General features: G+C 46.4%; 2 protein-coding genes across 6 annotated transcripts in view; one reads left to right on the top strand and one right to left on the bottom strand.

The window, feature by feature from the left end:
- Positions 1–1,486: 1,486 nt before the first annotated feature.
- On the bottom strand, positions 1,487–22,603 carry ODR4 (odr-4 GPCR localization factor homolog). 3 transcript variants are annotated; one of them, XM_064148050.1, is made up of 14 exons: positions 22,493–22,603; positions 21,582–21,716; positions 20,820–20,951; positions 19,866–19,961; positions 19,299–19,405; positions 17,895–17,931; positions 17,621–17,761; positions 16,317–16,412; positions 15,764–15,829; positions 13,214–13,342; positions 12,447–12,537; positions 10,543–10,728; positions 4,479–4,571; positions 1,487–3,114 (listed from the first exon to the last, which is right to left on the bottom strand). In XM_064148050.1, the coding sequence occupies exons 2-14, from the start codon at positions 21,678–21,680 to the stop codon at positions 3,047–3,049; spliced, it is 1,341 nt and encodes a 446-aa protein (XP_064004120.1). In that variant the 5' UTR covers positions 21,681–21,716; positions 22,493–22,603; the 3' UTR covers positions 1,487–3,046. The 3 variants fall into 3 exon arrangements, with proteins under 3 accessions (XP_064004120.1, XP_064004122.1, XP_064004123.1); XM_064148052.1 differs by lacking the exon at positions 22,493–22,603 and adding an exon at positions 22,193–22,243; XM_064148053.1 differs by lacking the exon at positions 1,487–3,114 and adding an exon at positions 3,839–4,343.
- Positions 22,604–23,927: 1,324 nt separating this feature from the next.
- Positions 23,928–26,230, top strand: part of TPR (translocated promoter region, nuclear basket protein) — a 62,665-nt gene continuing 60,362 nt past the window's right edge. For all 3 annotated transcript variants that reach the window (XM_064148054.1, XM_064148056.1, XM_064148055.1), the window contains exon 1: positions 23,928–24,106. In XM_064148054.1, the coding sequence (XP_064004124.1) occupies positions 23,956–24,106 (151 nt within the window). In that variant the 5' untranslated portion in view covers positions 23,928–23,955. The remainder of the gene's footprint in view (positions 24,107–26,230) is intronic.

Here is a 26,230-nt window from a genome sequence, read left to right on the forward strand (position 1 = left end):
AGAAGAGGAGGCTCAGGGCAGAGCTCATTGCTGTCTACAACTATCTGAAGGGAGGCTGGAGCCAGGTGGGGTTGAGTTCTTCTGCCAGGCAAGCAGCAACAGAAGAAGGGGACAGAGTCTCAAGTTGTGCTGGGGGAGGTCTAGGCTGGATGTTAGGAGGAAGTTGTTGGCAGAGAGAGTGATTGGCATTGGAATGGGCTGCCCAGGGAGGTGGTGGAGTCACCATCCCTGCAGGTGTTCAAGAAAAGCCTGGCTGAGGCACTTAGCGCCATGGTCTGGTTGACTGGACAGGGCTGGGTGCTAGGTTGGACTGGCTGATCTTGGAGATCTCTTCCAACCTGGTTGATTCTGTGATTACATGATTCTCAGATGTTGCACTGCACTACCATGGCTGAGTTTTGAGTAACAGCCAAGTACAGAATAAATGTTTTGCATTTCACATAAGAAAGATAAAATGAATCAGGACACAACATGATTTCTTCTCATTATTCCCTTGCTCCTCCTTCTAATGCAGACTTTAGCAGAGCAATTTTTAAACCATTCCTATCTTAAAACATAACAAAATTATTCTCTCTGGATTGCATTCAACCCCTCCTAGAGTGAACTCCTCCTGCCTAATGTCTGATTCCACCTGTTTGCACCCATAAAACATGCAGGAGCTGAACACAGTGCCTGCATTACCACACTCAATTTCATCCAGGAGGCCCTGCTTGAGCAACACTGAGCACAAAAGATCACCACTCTGTTCTGAAATATCAATACAACAGTCTGGGTTGGAAGTGACCACCCAGGGTCATCTAGACCAACCCCTGTACAGTCACCAGGGACATCCTTCACTAGATCAAGTTGCTCAGATCCTTTTTGAGCCTGATATTGTGAATTTCCAGGGATGGGGCCTCAATTATGTCCCTGAGCAGTTTGTTGGAGTTCCACCACCCTCATGGTGCAGATCTTGTTCCTAATATCTAATCTTTATCTGCTTTTCTGCAATTTCAAACCACTGCCCCCATTCTGTCACTGTAGGCCTTTGGAAACAGTCCATTTGCAGCCTTCTTGTACTGGAAAACCACTTAGATCTGCCCAAAGTCTTCTGTTCTCCAGGCTGAACACCCCCAGGTCCCTCAGCCTGTCCTCACAGCAGAGGTGCTCCAGCCTTCTGATCATCTTTGTGGCCCTCCTCCTGACCCACTCCATCAGGTGCACATCCTTTCTGTGTTGAGGGCTCCAGAGCTGGATGCAGTACTCCAGGTGGGGTCTCACCAGAGCAGAGGAGAGGGGTAGAATCATCTCTCTTCACCTGCTGTCCAGCTTTTTGATGCAGCCCAGGGATGCTGTTGACCTTCTGGTCTGCAAGCAGCTAACGTCCAGCTTCTCATCCATCAGAATTCCCAAGTCCTTTTCTGCAGGGCTACTCACAAGTTCATCACCCCCTATACTAATAGCAGCTCCTTCCAAACATGGGACAACAGAACACACAGATGACAGCTTTCTCATAGCTGTATTTTATTCAAAGCATCCCAGGACATCTTTCATTATGCTTTAGAACCAAAGTCTTGATACTGTTCCTTACTGTTCCAGTGTCTTTATACAAAAAATAAGTGGTGTGCAGTAGTAATAAACCACCCCAAAATATGGAATCCTTCTCTACTGTAGTTCAGATCCATGTAAACATCACTTATCATGTACAAATTATCTTTACTAACCTTACTAGAATTCTTTCCTTCCTCTGCTCTCCTCCTGGCAACTCCCTGAAAGGAGGCTGGAGTGAGGCTGGTGCCAAGTAACCAGAGATAGGATGAGAGAAAACAGGCTTAAGTTGTGCCTGGGGAGGTTTAGGTTGAGCATTAGGAAAGATTTCTTTCCTGAAAGAGTGGTCAGGACTCCACCCATGGAGGCAGTGGAATCCCCATCCCTGGAGGTGTTCAAGAAGCCATAGATGTGGTGCTTCAGGGTCTAGTTTAGTGGCCATGGTAGCTGGGTTACAATTGGACTCGAGGATTTTAAGTCCTTTCAAACCTGAACGGTTCTGTGATTGTGACTTAATGTATGCAAAAGAGTATCTCATAATGGTTGGACTTCATGATCTTAAAGGTCTTTCCCAATTGAAACTTAATGCTGTGATTCTAATGCAAAGCTGTCCCTTCACAGTGATTAACAAACAATTTGAACGACTTGCATGTACATATAAGATAGCCCAAAAGGGCTGCCAAATGCAGCTGCTGCTAAAATATCATAGAATGGCTCAGGCTGGAAGGGACATGATGTTATTCCCAACCCCTCTGCCACAGCGCAGGCAAGTACACCTTGTACTAGAGCAGTTTGCTCAAGGCTCTATCCAACTGACTATAAATAAGATCTGAAATAGTTAATATGCCAAGAGAACAATAACTGGATCAGAGCTGGAGAGAGAAATCCTCATCAAGAGTCGCTGAGTAAAAGGCAGCATGTACATAGCTCGGAAGCTCTACTCATTGTATTGATTCCTGTGCTCTTCAGGCCTTGAACTCAGGTAGTTGCAGGCTGAATTGCCCTAGGCTTAAAACTACTAGAAGCTATTTGTTTATCTATTGTGCTACTAATACCCACTATTATCTAAAACCATGCCTATTGTGAAACGTTGCCTTCATTACATCTAATTTTATACCAAGGAATTGAGACTTCTTTAAGCAACAGAATCCTTAAAGCAAGAATTGCCCTACCAGGTAACTATGCTAGTCCTGAAAACCACCAGTAGTAGCATTTGACATTAAACCAGCAAGAGGAAGAAAATTAAGGTTCTACAGTTGTTGAGGGGTTCTTTCTTGGGGTTAGTTTACACAGGTTTAGTCTCCTGTAAACCTGATTCACCTGATGCTGTACCTGCATGATTCTACTTGATAGAGCAAGTGCATGCTGGAACAAAGCTAAGTGAACCTATCATTACAACTCTGATTGCACATCTAACTGGTGACATTCAGGTAACTATTTTTAATTATGAATGTATTAAACTCAGAGGTTTCCATCTTGCAACTGGCCAATACTCCCACGGAGCTCTGGTCACCGGAGTTTAATCACTAAAGTAATTGAAGGAGAAGATCGATGCGAAGACTGCGACAGCAGCAGCTATTACCACACCTAGAACAACAAAGGAAAGGCCTTCAGTGAGGGCAGCACAGTCAGCAGCACCTAGGGTGTGGAGGGCAGGGTCAAGGGAAATGACAAGCAGGAAGAGAAACAAAGAGAGCCACCTCAACGACTACTTGCCACTGTTAAGCCTAACTTTGAAGTCACCCTGCCAGATAACTAAGTTATAAAAGCTTCACATGACATTTCTAACCAAAGGCTGACATCCTTGCTACTAACACAGTTGAGAAGACAACATACAAAACAGGTTTGGAGCACAGGCCTTATGATGAGCAACTGAGAGAACTGTGTTGTTTAGCCTAGAGAAAAGGAGGCTGAGGAGAGACCTTCTGGCTCTCTATACTCCCTGAAAGGAGGCGGGACCCAGGTGGGGTTGGTCTCTGCTTCCTCGTAAGTGATAAAACAAGAGGAAACATCCTCAAGTTGCACCAGGGGAGGTTTAGGTTGGGTATTAGAAGAAATTTCTTCACTGAAAGGATTCTCAAACACTAGAACATGCTGCACAGGGAGGTGGTTGAATCTCCATCCCTGGAGGTGTTTCAAAGCTGCAGAGATGTGATGCTGAGGGACATGGTTCAGCACCAGGCTTGGCAGAGTTAGCAATGGTTGGGCTCAAGGGTCTTATAGGGCGTTTCAAATTGAAATGATGTTGTGAGTCTATGAAAAGAGCCAAAACACCTGAGGAATGAGCCAAGGGAAAACATTTTTACATCCAAAGCAAACATATTTATTGATCCTTCTCTTTATCTTCCAGTTATCATATTCCTATTTCAGAAAACAGGAGTTACTGAGTTACTGTTTTAACTAAAGCATCACTGATTGTAATATAAAAAGACAGTCAGAACTTACAGCAAATAAAAACTCTACTAAGAGCAGGCAAATATCTGAGGGCTGGATGAAGGAGGATCACGGAGAGGTTGTATTTGAGAGAATTCTGTGGCTGGTGTGCCCTGAATTATTGAAGCTGACAATGATCACCCAAGCCCAAATGTATTTGTCAGCTTTGGAAGCAGTCTAGTGAGTCACCAACTGATTTATGGATGACTGCTTGACAGAGCTGTTCAACTGTGTTTGGCTTTTTGAAGCATGGAATTGAAGAAGTGGTAGCTCCTCAAAAAAAAGAAATAAAGCTACAGGAGCCTTCTGTATTGCCTTGAAGGCTGAACAACAGCAGCAGGCTGTGGTCCTTCCTTCCCCAGGAACACTCTGCACCTACAGTACTGAAATAGGAGCCTGTTTCAGGACAGTATTATGGTGACCATCAGTTTATCATTAATGCTGCAGCAGCTAACAGTACTAAAAGGGCCCAGTACAGGTGCTGGATTCCAATGGCTAAAGCCAGGGAAGTGACATACCCATATTTTGTTGAAGCTTCAACAGCAACGTTGCTTTTGTCAGTTGTTGAGGTTGTGGGGCATCCATATGGTCAGGAACTGGACAAATATCAACTGCAGGGAAACCAAAGGAAGAAGTAAATATCAGGTGAAAAGCCAGCAATTGTTCTTTACAGCTGAATTAATGCCAAGAATGTCACATCACCATTAGACAGTGCATTTATAGCAGGAAAAGTTTACTGCAGTAGAAATGGTACAGTAGGAACAGCAAAGTGCTAAACTGTATCATATGCCTTAAGGAATACAGAGGAAAAAATGCATTTGGGAATGTATTTTGGAAGAGTTCCTTGTCCAAAGAAGAAGAATTTGGATGAGTTCCAAGGCTCTTTTTCCACCCCCTGCTTTCAGAATAACATATTCAATCCTCTCTGCATAACCTGGGGAGAATCTCACTACTCTGCAAAGGAACCACCCAAACGAACCTTTAACTACCTCCCAAGATCACAGTGTTCCCTTCAGAGTTCAGGCTACATGCAAAACCTGCTGTCAGTAAAAGAGAGAGCCAGCCCAGTATCATCTTCCTACCCAACACCCAGAAGTGTTTTCTGATTATTATTTTTTCCCAAGCACAGAAGTTCCTTCCTGAAGATTCCCTAAAAAACAGGGACTAAAATCTTCCGAGAGCAGGCACAGAGGACATGTTCCACTCTGGAACAACTACTAAATCCTCAGACTGCTCAGCCAGGATGAGAGGGCTTGGCTATTTCCAGGCTGAGGGGATTCAAGCCCATTTCTATTTCCTTTCCAAAGATTTCTCTAATCACTTGGCTATATCCAGCTTGTTAGAGAGGGGGAGGAGAGAACAGAGGGGATTAATCTCAAGTCCTCCAGCTGAACTTGTTCCCCTTTGGCTCTCACAGAGCAAGTGTTAGCTTGGACTAGCTGTTCAGTGATAAGGGTACCTGACAGTGATGGGTCAGAGGCTTTCAATGTGCACTCCTGTTCCCAGAAGAGTTTGCTAAGCTACCACTTGTCAAAAGTTCTGATTACAATGCAGTAGTTACTATTGCTGCAGACATCTTCTGGATAAGTGAAGCACAGGGAAATAACTGTGCTACAGTAGCGAGGTCTGGATGCCTTCAGAAAGAGCAGAAGGGACATGCTGAGGAAAATAAATCCTAATAGACTGTTCTTGCTTGGAAGATGAAGAAGAAAAATGCACAGCAGCACCAGCTATCCAGTTTCAGCAGTTCCATGGAACACTGATCTAAACAAAAGCAGAACTTCCATTTCCAGAGCAGGGTTCTCAATCACCTATAAATTACAAATTATATGGTTGAGTAACCAGGCACATCCGTTGTGTGACTCATGTGTAAATGATTCATGGAAGACTACTTTCCCTGCATCATATCATTAGCAGTGCATTATATGTATAATCTACATGTATGATCAGAAAAGTTGGTTTGGGCATCTAAAATGAGTCACAAACATGATTGTCTTCAAAAGCTTCTGAAGGCAAACTTGCACAAGACCTGTTGCTACACAAAAGCACTGGAACTAGATATTTAGAGCCTGTCTTTAGTCTCAAGTTGTGTTGGGGGAAGTACAGGCTGGATGTTAGAAGGAAGTTCTTCACAGACAGTGATTGGCATTGGAATGGGCTGCCCAGGGAGGTGGTGGAGTCACCATCCCTGGAGGTGTTGAAGCAAAGCCTGGCTGAGGCACTCAGTGCCATGGTCTGGTTGACTGGATAGGGCTGGGTGCTAGGTTGGGCTGGCTGAGCTTGGAGGTTTCTTCCAACCTGGTTGATTCTATGATTCTATCCTGAGTCACAGGATCAGAGAATCACAGCTTGGGTTGGAAGAGACCTTTCAAACACCACCTGGCCCTGCTCTGTCCACTAGATCAGGTTGCCCAAAGCCATATCCAGCCTTGAACACTTCCAGGGATGAGGCATCCAGAACTTCTCTGGGCAACCTGTTCCAGTCTCCCCAGCCTCATCATGAAAGATATGTTCCTTATGTATCCATTGCACCTGAGCTCACTGCCTTTGTTGCAGGATGTATTGCAGCAGAACAATTAGTAACTGTCCAGCAGGAACATTCACAAGACTGATATCTATATAGACACAGGCACACATCCATATGCATACATTCAGCATAAAGACTGCTTTGAGGTCTCTGCAAGCTGCACAGGCACATAAGAAAGAAATAAGGACACAACATTTCAGTAGCAGCAGTGCCTTTCTGAAGGGAAATTATCAACTCCCTCTGAAACCCACTGGTTCACAATGAGTTTCAGCACTACTGTTTCCTGTGCAAAGGAAAACACTCCCTTGTGTGTCTAAAACACAAGCAGAAATCTTCTTCTGTTGCTATAGAGCTTTTGAACTAAGTGCCAGCATGGGAAGAGTACCACATTCTTTCTGAACTACCACAGCTATCAGTTCATTAAAATAACAGATAACTTTTAGAGCAGCTCATCACATTTGAAGTTCAGATCTATCAGGTTTCTCTCTGCTTTAATGCTGATGAGCAAGCAGGAGAGCCTATGCCCCCTAACTCCAAGTTTCTTTGCACTCCTTCAAAACTGTGGCACTGTTCTGAAAGGAACTTTTCAAGTTGCACATCAAGGCAGCAACACTGCCTTGCTCAGGGGCAAGGAAAGAAAGAGGAAGGAAGAGAAAAGAAAGAAACACCCTTGAGCCACTAGCATTTATGCCATGAAGTTATGGAAGGCTTGCATGTGAAGCAGCTGTAGCTGTAGTCGCCATCCCTGGAGCTGTTCAAGGCAGGATTGGACGTGGCACTTGGTGCCATGGTCTAGCCTTGAGCTCTGTGGTAAAGGGTTGGACTTGATGATCTATGAGGTCTCTTCCAACCTTGGTGATACTGTGATAAATCACACTACATTTTCAGTTGGGTGGGATCAATTTCAGTTGGGCAGGATCCAGCCAGATCCTGCCATTCTGTGAAGCAAGAATGAGTGCAGCATCAGTTCAGTGCTTCCCATTGCTGTGTTTTTTCCTTAAGGGCAGCCTCTCCCAGCACTTGGCTTCATATAGGCTTCACCATTTGCTTCATCAGGCCAGCCTGATCTAGGGTAGGGTGTCCCTGCCCATGGCAGGGGTGTTGGAACTTAATGATCCTTCCAACCAGACTGATTCTATGATTCAATGATTCAAAACCAGCTGCCTTCTAATAACCAGTTTACGACTCTTCAGCTCTTCATTAATTCTTCAATTTGCTAACAAAGATGGGGCAGTGATTACCACTACTGAGCCTTTATTCATGTTTATCCACTCATGGTATTTAACACCCCATCCCTTGCAGCCAGGAGAAGCAGGGATTTAGTAAAGCCAATCAGAAATGCAGAGCTTTCAGTTGCTTGCATTAAAGCACTAAATACCTTGAAGATACAGCCTTAGAGCTGTTTAGATCATCCAATTGTAAATAGGACCCTTTTTACTTTCTGTTTTCCAAGCAACAAATTGAAAGTATGACCCAGTAGTGACCTTACTGGAGAGTTTATGAGGGATCAAGAGAAGAAATCTGTTAGGAGACAGCACACCAAACTGACCTTCTCAAAATACCTTCATTTCATATATTTTGACTAAAAGCTGCTTAAAAGTAGTTATTTTGGCTATGCTGATTAGAGCTTATTCTTCTCAAGTGCATATCTTAAAGAACAACAGGAAAGAAACTACTTTAGAAGCCACATTTTGGACTGTTAAACAATTCTTTTTATCAGCAAACTTTCCTTAATGGATAGGATTTCCAGTTAATTCAAGTTTGGTGCCTGAGACCACAGGAATGGGGCTACAGACAGAAAGGATGATTGCAAGACTCACTACAAACCAATTTTTATGCCATTACTGAATATTCAATTTTTATTACTATTGATAAAGATGGTACTACACTGCCATTACTGAATATTGACTTATTGCTATTGATAAAGATGGTACCACAGTCTGAGATACAACAAATCATAGAATCAAACAGGTTGGAAGAGACCTCCAAGATGCTTTTCAAACTGGCATGGTGCACTGATAAATACTTTACCCAGCAGAAACCTCAAACTCCACCATTATCTCACACAAACACATTCACAGCAACACAACAGTGGAATGAGGGAGGTAACTTTTGGGCCGATTAGGGTTATAATAAACAGGTCTGAAATCAAGCTAACAAGAATGGAAGGTCACTATGACTAAAGGATGGGGAGATGTTAAAGGTTAGAATGATCAGGAAGAAGACATGGGAATTAAGAGCAGTATCTGAAGGCAATACTCACATAAGACATGTCCTATCAAACACATAAAGACATGTCATATCAGAGTGCCAATCAAAACCCAACTGCAAAATTCCTTTACAAGGCAGAACAGTTTTCTTACACAGTTAACAAGCCTAATTCCTAAAATGGCCTTAATAGAATCATAGAATCAACCAGGTTGGAAGAGACCTCCAAGATCAGCCAGTCCAACCTAGCACCCAGCCCTGGCCAAGCAACCAGACCACGGCACTAAGTGCCTCAGCCAGGCTTTGCTTCAACACCTCCAGGGATGATGACTCCACCACCTCCCTGGGCAGCCCATTCCAATGCCAATCACTCTCTCTGACAACAACTTCTTTCTAACATCCAGCCTAGACCTCCCCCGGCACAACTTGAGACTGTGTCCCCTTCTTCTGTTGCTGGTTGCCTGGCAGAAGAGACCAACCCCACCTGGCTACAACCTCCCTTCAGGGAGTTGTAGACAGCAATGAGCTCTGCCCTGAGCCTCCTCTTGTGCAGGCTGCACACCCCCAGCTCCCTCAGCCTCTCCTCACAGGGCTGTGCTCCAGGCCTCTCACCAGCTTTGTCACCCTTCTCTGGACACATTCCAGTACCTCAACATCTCTCTTGAATTGAGTAGCCCTGAACTGGACACAGTAAGGTTTATAAATGTGTATAAATAAGTCATAAGTCAATAAAGTTATAAGAATCATTACCAGAATCCACCACTACTGTGCCAATAGCATTCTGATTTTCATCACTCTAGAGCCCAGTCTAGAGGACATAGTTCATGGTGGTGTCTGCAGTAAGGCCAGCCTCTCAGTTTATCCCCAAATTCTCTTTGTAAGGTTTTTTAACCACTCTCCTCTGCTACACAATTCCTTTAATTTATACTGGTTTGACAAGAAAAACAATCCCCAGAGTTGGGCCACAAGGATGATCTGAAGGCTGGAGCACCTCTGCTATGAGGTAGGCTGGCTGAGGGAGTTGTAGTTGTTAAACCTGGAGAGGAGAAGGCTCTTGGGAGACCTTGGAGCTGCTTTCCAATACCTGAAGGGATTGTAACAGTAAAGATGTGGAGGGACTTTCCGTAAGGATGTCTAGAGACAGGACAAGGAGAAATGGTTTGGAGCTGAGGGAGAGTAGGTTTACACTGGATTTTAGGAAGAAGTTCATCATGATGAGGGTGGTGAGACTCTGGAATGGGTTGCCAGAGAGGTCGTGGAGGTGTTCAGTGTCAGGCTGAATGAAGCCTTGAGCAACCAAGTCTAGCTGAGAGGTGTCCCTGCCCATCACAAGGGGTTGAAGCAGATGATGTCTGAGGTCCTTTCCAAGGTAAGCCATTCTATAGTTCTATGATAACTCTGTAACAAGAACATATAAACTCATTTCTTGAGCTACCTGGACCCCCACCTCACTGCAACTTCCTTTCAGGGAGCTGTAGAGAGCAATGAGGTCTGTCCTCAGCCTCACTGTCTCCAGACTAAGCAAGCCCAGTTCTGTCAGCTACTCTTCATCAGACTCTTCATCAGTTTTGTTGCCCTTCTCTGGACATGCTCCAGCCCTTCAATGTCTCCAAGTGAGGGACTCAAACCCAATATTCGAGATGTGGCCTCACCAGTGCAAAGTACAGGGGGACAACCTCTGCCCTGGTCCTGCTGATCACACTATTGCTGATCCAGGTCAGGATGCTGTTTAGCCTTCTTGGCCACTGGAGCACACTGCTGGCTCATTTTCATACATCTGTCAACCAACACCCTCAGGTACTTTTCCAGCAGGCATCTTTCCAGCTGTTCTTGGATGCTGTATTTACCTGTGCTTATGTCCTCAGCTATATGGATATCTTCAGTTTGCACAGACTGATCCAACAGCTCAACAAACCGTTCCTGAATCTCTCCAGTGGCCTCATCACCAAACTTATAATCACTCAGCATCACAGCAGATCCAGCAATGGGGACAAACAGTCTTTGAGGTAAGACATGATATGACTGCTCAAAATCTAAAGGAAAGAGGGAGAGAAAAAGAAATACCAGCCAAATAAAAACCTTGCCAGTTATGATAGGATTCCTCACTAATCTCTGCTCAGAAGATAAAGACATTGCAAAAGAACTGCTCAAGGTTTCCATGTAAAAATCCTGCTTTCAGGCTCGATTAGCTGCTAAGGCTTTAGGCAAGTTTTGGCTGCTTTTGTACTGATTTATACTCTCACATTAGTTGCTCCAGAAATACCCCAGTGACCTCCAAACCAGACAATAAACAGAAGATAGATTTCATTTTCCATGTTTAGAACGACTAGCAAAAGAACTCTGGTAAAGGCTGCTAGTAAGAGACAGCAGCGCATGATTTCACCACCAAGGGTTGCAAGCATCTGGCTGCTTTGTGCCACAGAGCCACGTAGCAAGGGTGCCACCTGCAGAGGAAACTGCATACGGCATGCGCTTGAGAATAGCGAGTTCACATCACGAAGGCTGGATCAAGGTGGCTAACAACAGAATGAATCAACTACCTTATTCTGGAGCTAACTGTGATTGTGAATGTAGAATCATAGAAGCAACCATCTCCAAGATCACTACTCCGCTCTGCTGAGACCCCACCTGGAGTACTGCATCCAGGTTTAGAGGGATGTGGACGTGCTGGAGTGTGTCCAGAGAAGGGCCATGAGGATACTCAGAGGGCTGCAGCAGCTCTGCTGTGAGTACAGACTGAAAGAGTTGGAGCTGTTCAGTCTGCAGAATAGGAAGATCCCAGGTGACCTTCTTGTGGCCTTTCAGTATCTGAAGGGGGCTCGCAAAAAAGCTGGGGAGGGACTTTTCAGGCTGTCAGGGAGTGACAGGACTAGAGGGAATGGAGCAAAACTGGGGTGGTGAGATTCAGACTGGACATAAGGAGGAAGTTCTTTGGCATGAGAGTGGTGAGAGCCTAGAATGGGTTGCCCAGGGAGGTGGTTGAGGCCCCATCCCTAGAGGTGTTTAAGGCCGGGCTGGATGGGACTGTGGCCAGGCTGATGGAGGGTAGGGTGTCCCTGCCCGTGGCAGGGGGGTTGGAACTAGATGATCCTTGTGGTCCCTTCCAACCCTGACTGATTCTATCATCCAGTCCAACCCATCAGTCAGCCCTATCCAATCCACTATGAATAGTTTGTCCTTACACAATCAACCTGTTTTGCCTAAAATCACAACCAAAAGGTGGTGTCTTTTCAAAGCTCCTTTAACACCTTCAATTTGGTGTTTCAAGTAATACCTGGTTTAACATTATTTCTAATCAATTCATTTATTATACTTAATATTAATTATATTTAAAAGAAATCAAAACATCACAACTAGAATCATAGAATGGCCTCCAGTGGAAGGGATCTCAGAGATGACCTAGAATGATAGAATCAGACAGGGTTGGAAGGGACAGCAAGGATCATCTAGTTCCAACCCTCCTGCCATGGCCAGGGACACCCTACCCCACCTTGCCACCTCTCAAGGACACCTCTCAACTAGACTCAGCTGCTCAAGGCTTACCCAACCTAGCCCTGAGCATCTCCAGGGAGGGGACATCCATTACCTCCTTAGGCAACCTGTTCCAAAGTTTTATCACCCTCATACTGAAGAACTTCTTCCCTAACTATGTTGCTTTTTATTTTCCTCTGGAGTAGACCAGGAGAATTTTCTACAACCACCAGAATTCATTGCAAGTGTCAGCTGTTGGGGGGTGTTTTTAAACACCTACTTTTTTTGTGAGGTCCTTCATTTATAATGAGATCCTCAAACAGTATTTCACACCGATCACTCAGGGTGTTTATGATGTCTCTTTTCAAGGCCTGTAAAGACAGAAGTGGAAACATTAGAAACAGGATAACCTTTTGAAAACCTGTGACTGGTGCAAAAGCACAAAAGAAAGCCCTCATAAGTTTAATTCATGCTGAAAGAAGAGTTATTTTTCCCAGAAAACAGAAACTCTAAAGAGAGTTTTAAAAGTCTAAGAATGGGAAGTTAACATCAAAGAAATTAAAACAACCATAAACCAAGAAAAGTTGCAGAAAATGTTAGTAGTGTTAGAATAAGAACCAATAACTTCCAGAGATTACCATGAAACATCAAGCAAAAGTAATCACAAAGCACTGATTGGGCACAGAGGAAAAAAACCCAACCATTTAACAAATAAATCTGTACTTTCCCTTTACAGATAGAAAGATAAAGCTTGTGATCATCTCTCATTTAAAGAAAATTCATCACAGCCTAATCATTTGGACAGTTCTGGTGTAAAATCAGGTGCAGATTCAACAGAGAACAGTCTTAGCAACAGGAGACACACCTTCAAGAAGGGAAAAGAGAATCCTCCTCACACACAGATGCTTCCTAACACAATCCTTGTGTCTTTCAAGGAGACAAACACTTTGACCCCAGTTTAGATCATGGCATTTCAGCAAATTAAAAACCAGGCAAATATCATGGATTTCAGAACAATCTTTTGATGAACTACAACCTTTTCACTACCTGAACAGCTTCTTTAACTTTGGGCTTGTTGTTATGCATGTAGGCTCTGCATTTCACAGCACCTTTGAGATTTATGGAACCACTGCAGATCTGGACTGCAGCTGTCGATCTATGACTTGAACCCTGGGACTGCAAAAGAAACAGGGATGTTACCAAGGCACTTGGCAGTGTAAGCAACAGAATATGGAATTGGGAAATTCAAAGCATACCTTCAGATGTGTACATGTAACTTCTTATCTTCATTTTTTTTTATAAGCCTAATTTAATTCATTCATTTTTTTAGTTTTGTCAGTTAGGACCAAAAATTCTCTCCTTTTCCATTATGCAAACTGTATTTATTTTCCAGGTATTCCATTTCTTGATATTTCCAATAAGATTGTGTCTATAAGACTTCTAAAATCTTCCAGGCAAGCAGCTTGTGCCTTGCCATTGCAATCTAACAATCTTTGTATGATTTTGTGGTTTATGCAATGAAGTCTGTCTGTTTACTGTAGAGTCAGCATAATTTAAGGTGTCTTAAGAGTCATCTCCTCAGTCAGCACCAAATTATAGACGTGGTCACATGAAGAGTGGCATCAGACTGTCACCTAGAAATATTCACCCTCATGACCAAAGCAGTGAGTGTGTTGTGTGGAGCTCTCCAAGACAACACCTGGAAACACAGGGATGTGTAACTGCCACATGAACCACATAAACTCCCTCTGCCTAACCTAAAAGTTTCCCTTACTCTGAGGCAATTAACCACTGGAACAACATAATGAAAGAAGCTGAGTCTTTAAAATGTAATTCTAAAAACCAACTCTTTGAAAGGACATTTTACAGGTATCTAAAGTAGTTTTACTAGAAATATCTGCAGAGAACTCAGGCACTACCTGACCAACTGGGAGGGTCTGTGCTCTGAAAGAAGCCTGGATACATCTGGACTTTGAGATCTGGAATGGGACATCTCATCCAGAGTTAGTCAGCATTACCTCTGGTAGGGAGGAAACTTCTGACACAGATCTAACAGCTCTATCTTATGATTCAGTTCCGTAAGATCTGTCCCTTAACCCAGAACCAGTGAGTGAACCTCTGATGAGAACACTCAAGTAGATGTCCATAGCTAGCCACAGAGGTGATTCTGAACTTCAGGATGGGTGCAGCCCAGAAGACAAACCTTATCTTGGGCTACACCAAAAGAAGTGTGGCCAGCAGATCCAGAGAGGTGATTCTGCCACTTTGCTCTGGTGAGATATCACCTACAGTACTGCATCCAATTCTGGAGCCCTCATTATAGGAAAGACATGGTCCTGATTCAGTGGGTCCAGAGGAGGGCCATGAAAATGATCAGAGGGTTGGAACACCTCTGCTATGAGGACCACCTGAGGGAGCTGGGGTTGTTCAGTCTGGAGAGGAGGCAGCTTCAGGAAGACCTAACAGCAGCCTTCCAGTACATGAAAGGGGCCTATAGGAAGGACAGAGAGAAGCTGTTTACAAAGGCCTGCAGTGACAGGATGAGGGGCAATGGGTTCAAGCTTGAGAAGAGCAGACTTAGATTAGATGTTAGGAACAAGTTTTTTACTTTACTCACCCTGCTGGCCACATTTCTGATGCAGCCCAGGCTCTGGTTGGCTTTCTGGGCTGCAAGTGCACACTGCTGGCTCATGGTGAGCTTCTCATCCACCAGTACCCCCAAGTGTCTCTCCTCAGGGTTGCTCTCCAGCCACTCACTGCCCAGCCTGGATTTGTGCTTGGCATTGCCTCCACCCAGATGCAGGAGCTTGCACTTGGTCTTGTTGAACCTCCTGAGGTTGGCTTGTGCCCACCTCTGCAGCCTGTCCAGGTCCCTCTGGGTGGATCCCTGCCCTCCAGCATGTCTGCTGCACCACACAGCTTGTTGTGGTCAGCAAACTTGCTGAAGCTGCACTCTATGCCTCTGTCCACAGCACGGACAAAGATGCTGAACAAGACTGGCGCCAGGACTGATCCCTGAGGGACTCCACTTGTCACTGGATCATGTCCCTCAGCACATCTACAGAGTTTTTTGAAAACTTCCAGGGTTGGTGTCTCTACTACTGTCTTGGGCAGCCTGGTGCAGGGCTTAACAACTCTTTCACTGAAGAAATTGTTTCTAATGTCTGACCTAAACCTCCCCTAGTGCAACTTGAAGCCATTTCCTCTTGTCCTGTCACTTATTAGGGAGAGGAGAGTAACCACCACCTATCTCCAACTTCTTTTCAGGGAGCTGTAAAGGGTGATAAGGTCTCCCTTCAGCCTCCTCTTCTCCAGGCTAAACAACCCCAGCTCCTTCAGCAGCTCCTCACAAGACTTGTGTTCTAGATCCTTTGCCAGTGTTGTTGCCTTCCTTTGGACATGTCACAATAAGACATGAAATATGCTTATCTTCTACAAGAAATTTCACAGTCAATACACACAACAGGACAAAAAACCCAAACCCTAGGATAAAGCAAACTGGATTTCCAGAGAATAATTCAGAGTGTCATTTTAGTTTTTAACTCCACTTTATAAGATAGCAGTACAGTTATACAGTACAAGTCACTAAACACTCACCAGTTGTGTCAGAACCTTGACATCAAAAAACTGAGTGCCAGACTGAGTAGTTCCTTTTGACTTTTTCTGAGGGGAAAAAAATCTTTGTGTCATGAAACAGGAAAACCAAAATACATCTCCCTGAATCAACTCTCCTCACTGTGGAAGTGCTTTCAAGTGAGGAAAAGGGCACATAGAAAACAGCCACAAGAACAGAACTACAACATTAAAAGGAGAGATGAAGGTATCAGCCAAACGAGGTGTTTCCACTTTGCTGAACATTTAGGCATATATAGGTCTCATAAATCTCATCACCTGCATTCACACCTTACAGCCTTCAATGAGGAGACAGCACATAGAAAAATAGTCAGCCAGAGTTCATATTTAATTATTGGTTTCACATTGCCAGAGAAAGAAGTAGACAATGAAGCAATGAAGATGGGAATGCAAGCACTCATTCACGCCAGTTACCTGAAACAGGTCAATTAGATCAACAAATATTGTACAGATGTTCCAGGCAGTGATTTATCACACCAGAGATTCTTACTGCACACAGAAACTGTCCAGTACTCACCTGCCCTTCCAGCAGTTCTGTATCATCACCTCTAACTTGTCCATTGATCAGAAAAACACTGTCTTCTATCTGCTTTGACCATCGGTTTAACCCATTCTGGGAAAACAGTGAAAACACAAACACCTCTTAAGGAATCACAGAACAGTAGGGGTTATCAGAGAATCAACCAGGTTGGAAGAGACCTCCAAGATCAGCCAGGCCAACCTAGCACCCAGCCCTGGCCAATCAACCAGACCACGGCACTAAGTGCCTCAGCCAGGCTTTGCTTCAGCACCTCCAGGGATGGTGATGACTCCACCACCTCCCTGGGCAGCCCATTCCAATGCCAATCACTCGCTCTGACAACAACTTCCTCCTGACATCCAGCCTAGACCTCCCCTGCCACAACTTGAGACTCTGTCCCCTTCTTCTGTTGCTGGTTGCCTGGCAGAAGAGACGAACCCCACCTGGCTACAGCCTTCCTTCAGAGTGTTGCAGACAGAAATGAGCTCTGCCCTGAGCCTCCTCTTCTGCAGGCTGCACACCCCCAGCTCCCTCAGCCTCTCCTCACAGGGCTGTGTTCCCAGCCCCTCGCCAGCTTTGTCACCCTTCTCTGGACACCTTAGAATCATAGAATCAACCAGGTTGGAAGAGACCTCCAAGCTCATCCAGTCCAACCTACCCCCCAGCCCTATCCAGTCAACTAGACCATGGCACTAAGTGCCTCATCCAGTCTTTTCTTGAAGACCTCAAGGGACGGTGCCTCCACCACCTCCCTGGGCAGCCCATTCTCAACATCTTTCTTGAATTGAGGGGCCCAGAACTGGACATAGTACTCAGGAGTCACTCAAAGACACATCCAGGCAGGTTTTGAAAGGTTCCACAGGAGATGAAGCAGAAGATACTTTAGTTGGAACACTCATAACTGCTAAATACTTTTGAGCAAACTGTCAACACTAAGCACAGAAGTTTTCAATATGTTTTATGCTATGAATGCTTCAGGGTAACTTTGAATTACATTGGTAAAATACTGGAAGAGGTTGCCCAGGGATGTGGTTGAGAACCCATCCCTGGAGATATTCAAAGTCAGACTAGAAGTGACCCTGAGCTGCCTGATCCAGTTGCAGGTGGCCCTGCTCATTGCAGAGGGTTGGACAAGATGACTTTTGAGGGTCCCTTCCAACCCCTGTGAATCTCTAAATAGCTACCAAATGCTGGCCACTGATTAGCCCTGCTCCTCTAGTCCCACTGTTCAAATCTTTCTCATGTAATTATCCAAAGTAGTGTGGAGACCAACTAGAAAAGTAAGACACTCAGTTATTTACCTTGGTGTTCTTCTCCAGGTCATGGTTTGGTGAAGTAGCAAGAAGTGGAATATGAATATTAACATTTACTGTGCAGCTCAGAGCTAGCCAGGAGGCAGACAGAGCACTCTGGTATTTCCAGTCAGCTGGTTTAGCTGAACTCTGAGAGCAGGGAATAAAAAAGAGCAAAGCATCAACATTAATCACTGCACAGATCTATAAATAAGAGAAGTTTTTGAAATGTTGTTTGTCATGCACTAGAAACTGAGTGCAACACAAAGGATGAGGAGCTCACCTTGGGGTCTTGCACATCATAGGTTCGGCAAACTACTCTTTGTTACTTAAAGAAAAAGATTCAGTGAAAGGCAAAAAAAAACCCCAGAATAAAAACAATTTTCAATTAACTCTGTCCTTCACTTCTTGTTGAGCTAATTTATGCTCTGAAGAAAGTTCTTGCCTCTCATTAGGCTAAAAAAGTGGGAAATGATCTGATGAGAAACTTGAACTATCATAGAATCAACCAGGTTGGAAGAGACCTCCAAGCTCAGCCAGGCCAACCTAGCACCCAGCCCTGGCCAATCAACCAGACCATGGCACTAAGTGCCTCAGCCAGGCTTTGCTTCAACACCTGCAGGGACAGTGACTCCACCAACAACATGGGCAGCCCATTCCAATGCCAATCACTCTCTCTGACAACAACTTCCTCCTAACATCCAGCCTAGACCTCCCCCAGCACATCTTGAGACTGTGTCCCCTTGTTCTATGGCTGGCTGCCTGGCAGAAGAGACCAACCCCACCTGGCTACAGCCTCCCTTCAGGGAGTTATAGACAGCAATGAGGTCTGCCCTGAGCCTCCTCTTCCACAGGCTGCACACCCCCAGCTCCCTCAGCCTCTCCTCACAGGGCTCTGCTCCAGGCCCCTCACCAGCTTTGTCACCCTTCTCTGGACACCTTCCAGCACCTCAACATTTCTCTTGAATTGAGGAGCCCAGAACTGGACAAAGCACTCAGGGTGTGCCCTGAGCAGTGCTGAGTACAGGGGCAGAAGAACCTCCCTTCACCTACTGGCCACACTCTTCATGAGCCAGGCCAGGATAACATTGGCTTTGCTGGCCACCTGGGCACACTGCTGGTTTACGTTCAGCTACTATCTACCAGTACCCCCAGGTCTCTCTCTGCCTGGATGCTCTCCAGACACTCTGTCCCTAGCCTGTAGTGCTGCTACAGAGTGGTGCTCTCCCTTCTCTTACAATAGATGCTGATTCATGAGGGGAATGGTTATGGCATCAATTTGCAAGTTGTGCCTCTCAGCTAAGGGAAAATCTTCTTTCCTCCTCGAGAGAAATCATCAGCAGAGCCAGCAATGCTCTGCAGCACTTGTACTGGTCCCCCATGCACACTACTTCTCTACTTCCACGTTACAGCAAGCTAGAAAACTTTTACAGTGTTTTAGATGCTTTCTTCAATTTACACAGATCAAAACTGGCCTGGAAAGAGAGGATTTGATGCCACTTGACAGACAGACCTAACAGGAAGAAATGGGAATTCTGCCCTTGCAAAATCTCTTGATTTCACCTTACTGATCCACATTTAAGTGAACTCAAACATCTTCCTCCTCCCAACTTATCAATCAGAAACACCAACAAAATAGGCTGGGGGGTAGCACCTTCCATCAGCAAAGCTTGCTCAGAAAGGATACTTTTTTGTGGAAGAACAAATCTGAAGAGCTGCTCTGTCTGAGACCTCCTCTTCAGCAGGTTTCCAGAGCCTTCTCTTAGTCAAGGACTTTTCCACTGAGAAGATCAGCTAGAGATGGAAAAAAAAAAGGATTATGGATTTTTCCACCAAAATAATTACAGTTTCAGGAAAACAGTCTTGTAGAATTGTGGAATCAGAGTCATTTTGGTTTGGTTAAAAACTATCTTTTAGGCTAAGTCCAACCACTAGGAAGGGCTACAGTAGAGCTGGGAATGGACTTTTTCCAAGGGCTTGTAGCGATAGGAGGAGGGAGGGAGAAGAGATTAGAAATTTGAGAAGGGGAGATTTTGGTGAGATAGGACTAAGTTCTTTACAGTGAAGGTGGTGAGACAATGGAACAGCTTGGCCAAGGAGGTCGTGGATGCCCTCTCCCCCTGGTGGTGGTCAAGCCAGGTTGGAGAAGACCTTGAGCAACCTGCTCTAGTGGAAGGTACACTCAGGTCTGTGATAGAAGACAACTCAGCTACCCAGCTAAAGATCCTCATGTCTCTCCACCAGGTCTACTTACCTTGCGCAGAGTGTTTTGACTCTCCTTTGAAAGCTCTGGAGTCACAATAATAAATACACCAAGAACTAGTAAGCCTCCAGGAAGCATTCTAGAAACCTAGAATTAAAAATGAGCTTTTATTAATAGGAATCAAAGGTCTAGCAACCCTACAATTTGATCTATGAAGATTTTCCAACAAGATAAGTTTGTATCAAGAGCAGAAATGAAGCAAGCAAAAGTGGTTTTCATTTGCAGGTTCCTCTGAAATCCTCTCTCAGATTTTCATGCTTCAGTTCTAGCAAATCTTGTGTTCAATCAAAACCTTTGAAAACAGTACAGATAATCTGTTGTAAAATGTCAGTGCTGAGCTTAGATGTAGAATCATAGAATGGCTTGGGTTGGAATGGATCTCCAAAGATTATCTAGTTCAACCTCCCTTTCAGTAAGCAGGGACATTGTCAACTAGATCAGGTGCCCAGAGCCCTGAACCTCATCTTGAGTATCTGCAGGAATGGAGCCTCACTACCAACCTGGACAACCTGTTCCAGGGCTCCACCACCCTCATAGTCAAGAATCTGTTCCTAACATCCAATCTAAATCTACTCTTTCCTAGTTTAAAACCATTGCTCCTCGTCCTGTCACTACAGGTCTTTGTAGGCCCCCTTCAGGTAGTGGAAGGTTGTTGTTAGATTTCCTTAGAGCCTTCTCTTCTCCAGGCTGAACAACCCCAGCTCCCTCAGTACATCCTTGTAGCAGGGGTGTTCCAGCTCCCTGATCATTCTCATGGCCCTTCTCTGGAACTACACCATCAGATCCATGTCCTTCCTGTATTGAGGGCTCCAGAGCTGGATGACTAGTAGGGTTCTTTTACTGCGAGAAAAAAGCCTGTGTCATCACTTATATCATCTCAAGATTTTGGTCAACCTTATTTCCTTTCTGTCCCTCCCACCCCTTCTTGAACTCATCCTGTGCTACCTGACTGGCATGTGTAGTTATCCATTCCTCATCAATGGATGCCAAATTGGAGTGATTGATGTTGTCTTCTTTCTGCTCTTCCTTCGGAGGGCTTTGAACAGCCCGAATAACGTAGTCTCGTTGTGGGGAACACTTTAAAAGACAAGAATGTAAGCAAAAACACCATCAGTTGATATCAAGCCTGAGAAAATGCTGTCTCATATTATAACTTCAAAGGTTGCTTTACACCAGGTATTGTTAAATTCTGCAGGAAGCTGCTACAAAAGTAATTCATAGATTAACAGAATTGTTTCAGTTGGAAGGAACCTTAAAGATGATCTAGTTCCAATTCCACCAGGGGCAGGGACATCTCTACTAGACCAGGTTGCTCAAGGCTCCATTCAACCTGGCTTGGAACAATTTCAAGCTTGGAGCCCCCACAACATCTCTGGGCAACCTATTCAGTGCCTCACCACCCTCCTGGGGAAAAATGTCTTCATCATGTGTAACACAAATCGAGCTTCTTCCAGTTTGAATAATAGCCTTATGCCAGATGATTAAGCCCAAGGTGTGTGGGGGGTGGGTTTGCCCTAATAACATGACTGATTATCACAGTATCACAGTATCATCAGGGTTGGAAGAGACCTCACAGATCATCAAGTCCAACCCTTTACCACACAGCTCAAGGCTAGACCATGGCACCAAGTGCCACGTCCAACCTTGCCTTGAAGTGCCCCAGGGACAGCGACTCCACATAACACACTTCAGATATTACACACTTACCTGGCCTATTAACAGCCCAGTGACATATGGCTTCAATTTCGTGCTGAGGTCTGAAAGATACTGCCCAACAGCTTCCTCAACAAAGTAAGTTCTACCCATCCCTGCAGGTTTCAGGCCAAGTATTGTCCTTTCAACCTACAAAACAATGCACAAAGCAAAATGATAGAATGTATCACACTGGTTAAATGAAAATAAGAGTCTCAAACAAAGATCCTGAACGGGTTACTATTTTGTGTAGCAACAAAGGTTAAGCAGCTTTACAATCTACAAGGTGTGGGAGGGATGCTTCAAGAAAAACATGAACTTTATACTAGAGAAAGAAGTATGTGGCTCTTACTTGAAAGGAAACTCTTTTAGGCACCTGTCACTGAAATGACATGGCAAGTCATGCAAGTAAGACCAGGAAAAGTGTGTCTCCAAGCCACATTTTTGTGCTGCATTATGTTTCATCAGAGCCCAGAAGGCAAAGTGTACATTTTGCATTCACATTCCTCTTTGACTGACTTGATAAACCCCCACTGAGGCATGCCACACACGATTTGGCATTCGGATTCCTCAGGCATTAAAGCATTTGCAGACTACATCCAAAAGGCCATCTTTAGAGCTCCTACCAGTAGCCCTAGGAGTCCAGGGCACAGGAACTACCGCAGACACTCCTCTCTTTCCTGCAGACATATTTTGCTCCATGCATTAAGGACTTCCACAAAAGCTAACTACCAAAAAAAGGTGAAGCCAAGAGCATATGGCGAACAAGGAAAGGGCGTTCTGAACCCCCGCAAAAGTATCTGCCGGAGAAAGCTGCACCGGGACGGCGGAGCCGAAGCGCCAGCGCAGGGCGAGGAGTTCGGCTGTCACCCGCCTCGCCTCAGCCCACCCAGCCGAACCAAAAGCACCTCCGCACCCGCCCGCACCTGCGCTGGAGCCCGGCTCACAGGTCGGCGGTCACTCTCGTCAGCTGCCCGCTACGCCTCTGGGTGCGGGTCGCCCCTGGCTGTCCCCGCACCGTCCTGAGAGGTAAGACCGCCACCTCAGCGCAGCCCCGAATCGGCCGCTGCTGGCGTCATCGGCAGGCGCCACGCCCGCCCCGGCACGGAAACATGACGCAACCAATCCGAGCCCGAGAGCGGGAAAAGGGCGCGCAGAGGGAGCGGGCGGTGCCGGAGCCGCCATGCTTGGAGTGGCGGAAGCGGTCACGCCTGCCCCTGCCTCTCCCGGGCGCGCAGGGCGCCGGCGCCGCCATGCTTGGAGTGGCGGAAGCGGTCACGCCTGCCCCTGCCTCTCCCGGGCGCGCAGGGCGCCGGCGCCGCCATGCTTGGAGTGGCGGAAGCGGTCACGCCTGCCCCTGTCTCTCCCGGGCGCGCAGGGCGCCGGCGCCGCCATGCTTGGAGTGGCGGAAGCGGTCACGCCTGCCCCTGCCTCTCCCGGGCGCGCAGGGCGCCGGAGCCGCCATGCTTGGAGTGGCGGAAGCGGTCACGCCTGCCTCTCCCGGGCGCGCAGGGCGCCGGAGAAGGGTGAGCAGCTTTGCGGAGAGCATTGAGAGGCCTTAGGGCTTCCTGTATCGATTTTAGCTCCTTTAATGCATCAAACGATCTCTTCCACCTCATTCAACGTGGCAGAAATCGTGGCCTCACCGGAAGCGGGTCAGCAGGAGCAGGGAGGTCATTCTGCCCCTGTACTCTGCGCTGGTTAGACCATACCTTCAGTGCTGTGTTCAGTTCTGGGCCCCCCAGTTTAGGAGGGACATTGAGATGCTTGAGCGTGTCCAGAGAAGGGCGACGAGGCTGTGGAGAGGCCTTGAGCACAGCCCTACAAGGAGAGGCTGAGGGAGCTGGGATTGGTTAGCCTGGAGAAGAGGAGGCTCAGGGGTGACCTTATTGCTGTCTACAGCTACCTGAGGGGTGGTTGTGGCCAGGAGGAGGTTGCTCTCTTCTCTCAGGTGGCCAGCACCAGAACGAGAGGACACAGCCTCAGGCTGTGCCAGGGGAGATTTAAGCTGGAGGTGAGGAGAAAGTTCTTCCCTGAGAGAGTCATTGGACACTGGAATGGGCTGCCCGGGGAGGTGGTGGAGTCGCCGTCCCTGGAGCTGTTCAAGGCAGGATTGGACGTGGCACTTGGTGCCATGGTCTGGCCTTGAGCTCTGTGGTAAAGGGTTGGACTTGATGACCTGTGAGGTCTCTTCCAACCTTGGTGATGCTGTGATACTGTGATGCTGTGACACTGCTTGTGGCCGAGCTGCGTCCCTCCCGAGAACTACACTTCCCAGAGTTCCGCGGGGCAGCCGCTTCGCCCGCGCATGCGGCATTACGGCGCCTGCTCCGCCGGGCCGCGGCGCCTTGTGTCGGTGAGGCCGGGACGCGCCGCGGCCGCCCGCGACATGGCGGCGGTGCTGCAGCAGCTCTTGGAGCGGGCCGAGCTCACCAAGTTGCCTAAGCCGGTGCAGGGGAAGCTAGAGCGCTTCCTGGCTGACCAGCAGAGCGAGATCGACGGGCTCCGAGCCAGGCATGAGCGCTTCAAGGTGGACAGCGGTGAGTTTGGGCAAGGGGGGAGGGGGGGAGGACCGGAGCGGAGGTGAGGGGGCAGTGGGCATGGGATAGGCCCTGAGTTGCTGAGCTGCCCAGGAGCTGAGCTGCCCAAGGGCTCGTCGCGGTGCTGAGGCGGAGGCAGTGGGCCGGTAGCTGGGCTGCGGACGGTCGGGCTGGGGTCCGGCGCCCCCTCCTGCGACGTACTTGCAACGTCGCGGGCCCCTGTGCTGAAAGGAGGGAGGGAGAGCTCGGCCTGGCGGGACGTTGTTGTCTTGGAATCGCTTTCAGGCCGTGTTCTGGGTCTTATAAAGGGAAGAGTTTGCGTCTTCTACCTGGGAAGGAGCCCTGAGGTGTGGAACGTCTGCCTTGACCTGATCTGGTTTTGCCTCTTACCTAGCGTGAGGACTCTGATACATAGAATCAACCAGGTTGGAAGAGACCTCCAAGATCATCCAGTCCAACCTAGCACCCAGCCTTATCCAGTCAACCAGACCATGGCACCAAGTGCCTCATCCAGTCCTTTCTTAAAGACCTCCAGGGACGGTGCCTCCACCACCTCCCTGGGCAGCCCATTCCAATGCCAATCACTCTCTCTGACAACAACTTCCTCCTAACATCCAGCCTATACCTACCCTGGCACAACTTGAGACTGTGTCCCCTTTTTTTTTCCCCTTTGAAAACGACTTTCAGGATTAAAATTGCATTCAAAATGGACTTAACAACTTTTGATCAGGTGTTAAACAAGCATTGGTATGCTTCAATCTGATTTGATTTTTGTTACTGAAGAGAAATAATGATTTATTGACCCAACTCAAATAGCCTTAAGTTTACACTTTTTTTTGTTAAATTCCGTGCTGAAGACCATTACCTCTCTCTAAAATGAACCAGACAGGGTCAGCATATTTATATTGATTTGGAGGCTGTTTGGTTACAGAAAAGTAACACTAGTAGAGAACTGGAGCAGAAATGAGAAAAGGTTGTAGATCAGAGGATGTTAGGGGTTGGAAGGGACCCAAGGAGATCGATTCCAACCCCCCTGCCAGAGCGGGACCACACAATCTAGCACAGATCACAGAGGAACACATCCAGACAGGCCTTGAAAGGCTCCAGGGAAGGAGACTTCACAACCTCTCTGGGGAGCTTGTGGCAGTGCTCTGGGACCCTTACAGGAAAGAAGTTCCCCCTTGTGTTGAGGCAGAACCTTTTGTGCTGCAGCTTACACCCATTGCTCTTTGTCCTATCCCAGGGAGCAGTGAGCAGAGCCTGTCCCCCCTCTCCTGAGCAGCCCTCAGGTGTTTATAAACATTGATTAAATCCTCTCTCAATCTTCTCTTCTCCAGACTACAAAGCCCCAGGTCCCTCAGCCTCTCCTCGTAAGCCACGCCGGCCAATCCCCTCATCAGCCTCATAGCCCTCTGCTGGACCCTCTCCAGCCAATCCCTGTCCCTCTTAAACTCGAGAGCCTAAAACTGAATGCAGTATTCAAGATGAGGTCTCACCAGGGCAGAGCAGATGAGTGTCAGCTCTGGGTAGGGTTGACGAGTTGATTTGATGAGTGGGTGACATACTTCTGATGGAAATTTTACTGCCACCTTTCTTCAAGCTTTCTTTAATGATAAAAATCTTGCTTAGTTCAATTAAAGGGTAGCATGAATTAAGGTAACCCATTGTTTTTTGTCAGGTTAGTCTCTTTCAAGTCCCTTCTCATGTGGCTAGAGGGGAGGCAGTACTTGAAATTGTGAGGTATGATAGGAATTGTAATAGAAATAAGAATCTCTCAGTGCTTTCTTAGAAGCCTGCTATACCTGAGAGAGAGAGATTAGTTCTTTTATTATTTTAGAGTTAATCTTTATGACACAGTTACTGTTCCAGATAACTTTTTTTCAGTGCTATGGGATATGCAGCCTAGAGCACAAGAGTTCATTTTAAGAAGTCTTCATTAAAATTCTTCTAAATCAAATCCCATGATATCTGAGGTTAAGTTTTAAGTTGATGAGACCACACTGTATAATTGTGGGGATAGAACAATCTCTAGCTCCATCAAAAATTTTCAAGAACTAATACAAATAAATTAGGCTGTTCCTCTGTTGATCATTTCTGGAAATATGTCACAGAATCCCAGCCTGC

The sequence above is a fragment of the Pogoniulus pusillus genome, chromosome 8, assembly GCF_015220805.1.
Source record: "Pogoniulus pusillus isolate bPogPus1 chromosome 8, bPogPus1.pri, whole genome shotgun sequence".
Taxonomy (NCBI): Eukaryota; Metazoa; Chordata; class Aves; order Piciformes; family Lybiidae; genus Pogoniulus; species Pogoniulus pusillus.

Coding starts and splice junctions, on each gene's coding strand:
- ODR4 (XM_064148050.1), bottom strand. CDS start 21,680: ATGGGTAGAACTTACTTTGTTGAGGAAGCTGTTGGGCAGTATCTTTCA. Junction 16,413..17,620: donor ACCTGGAGAAGAACACCAAG/GTAAATAACTGA, acceptor CTGTTTTCCCAG/AATGGGTTAAACCGATGGTC. Junction 13,343..15,763: donor TCAAGGTTCTGACACAACTG/GTGAGTGTTTAG, acceptor TTTCTTTTGCAG/TCCCAGGGTTCAAGTCATAG.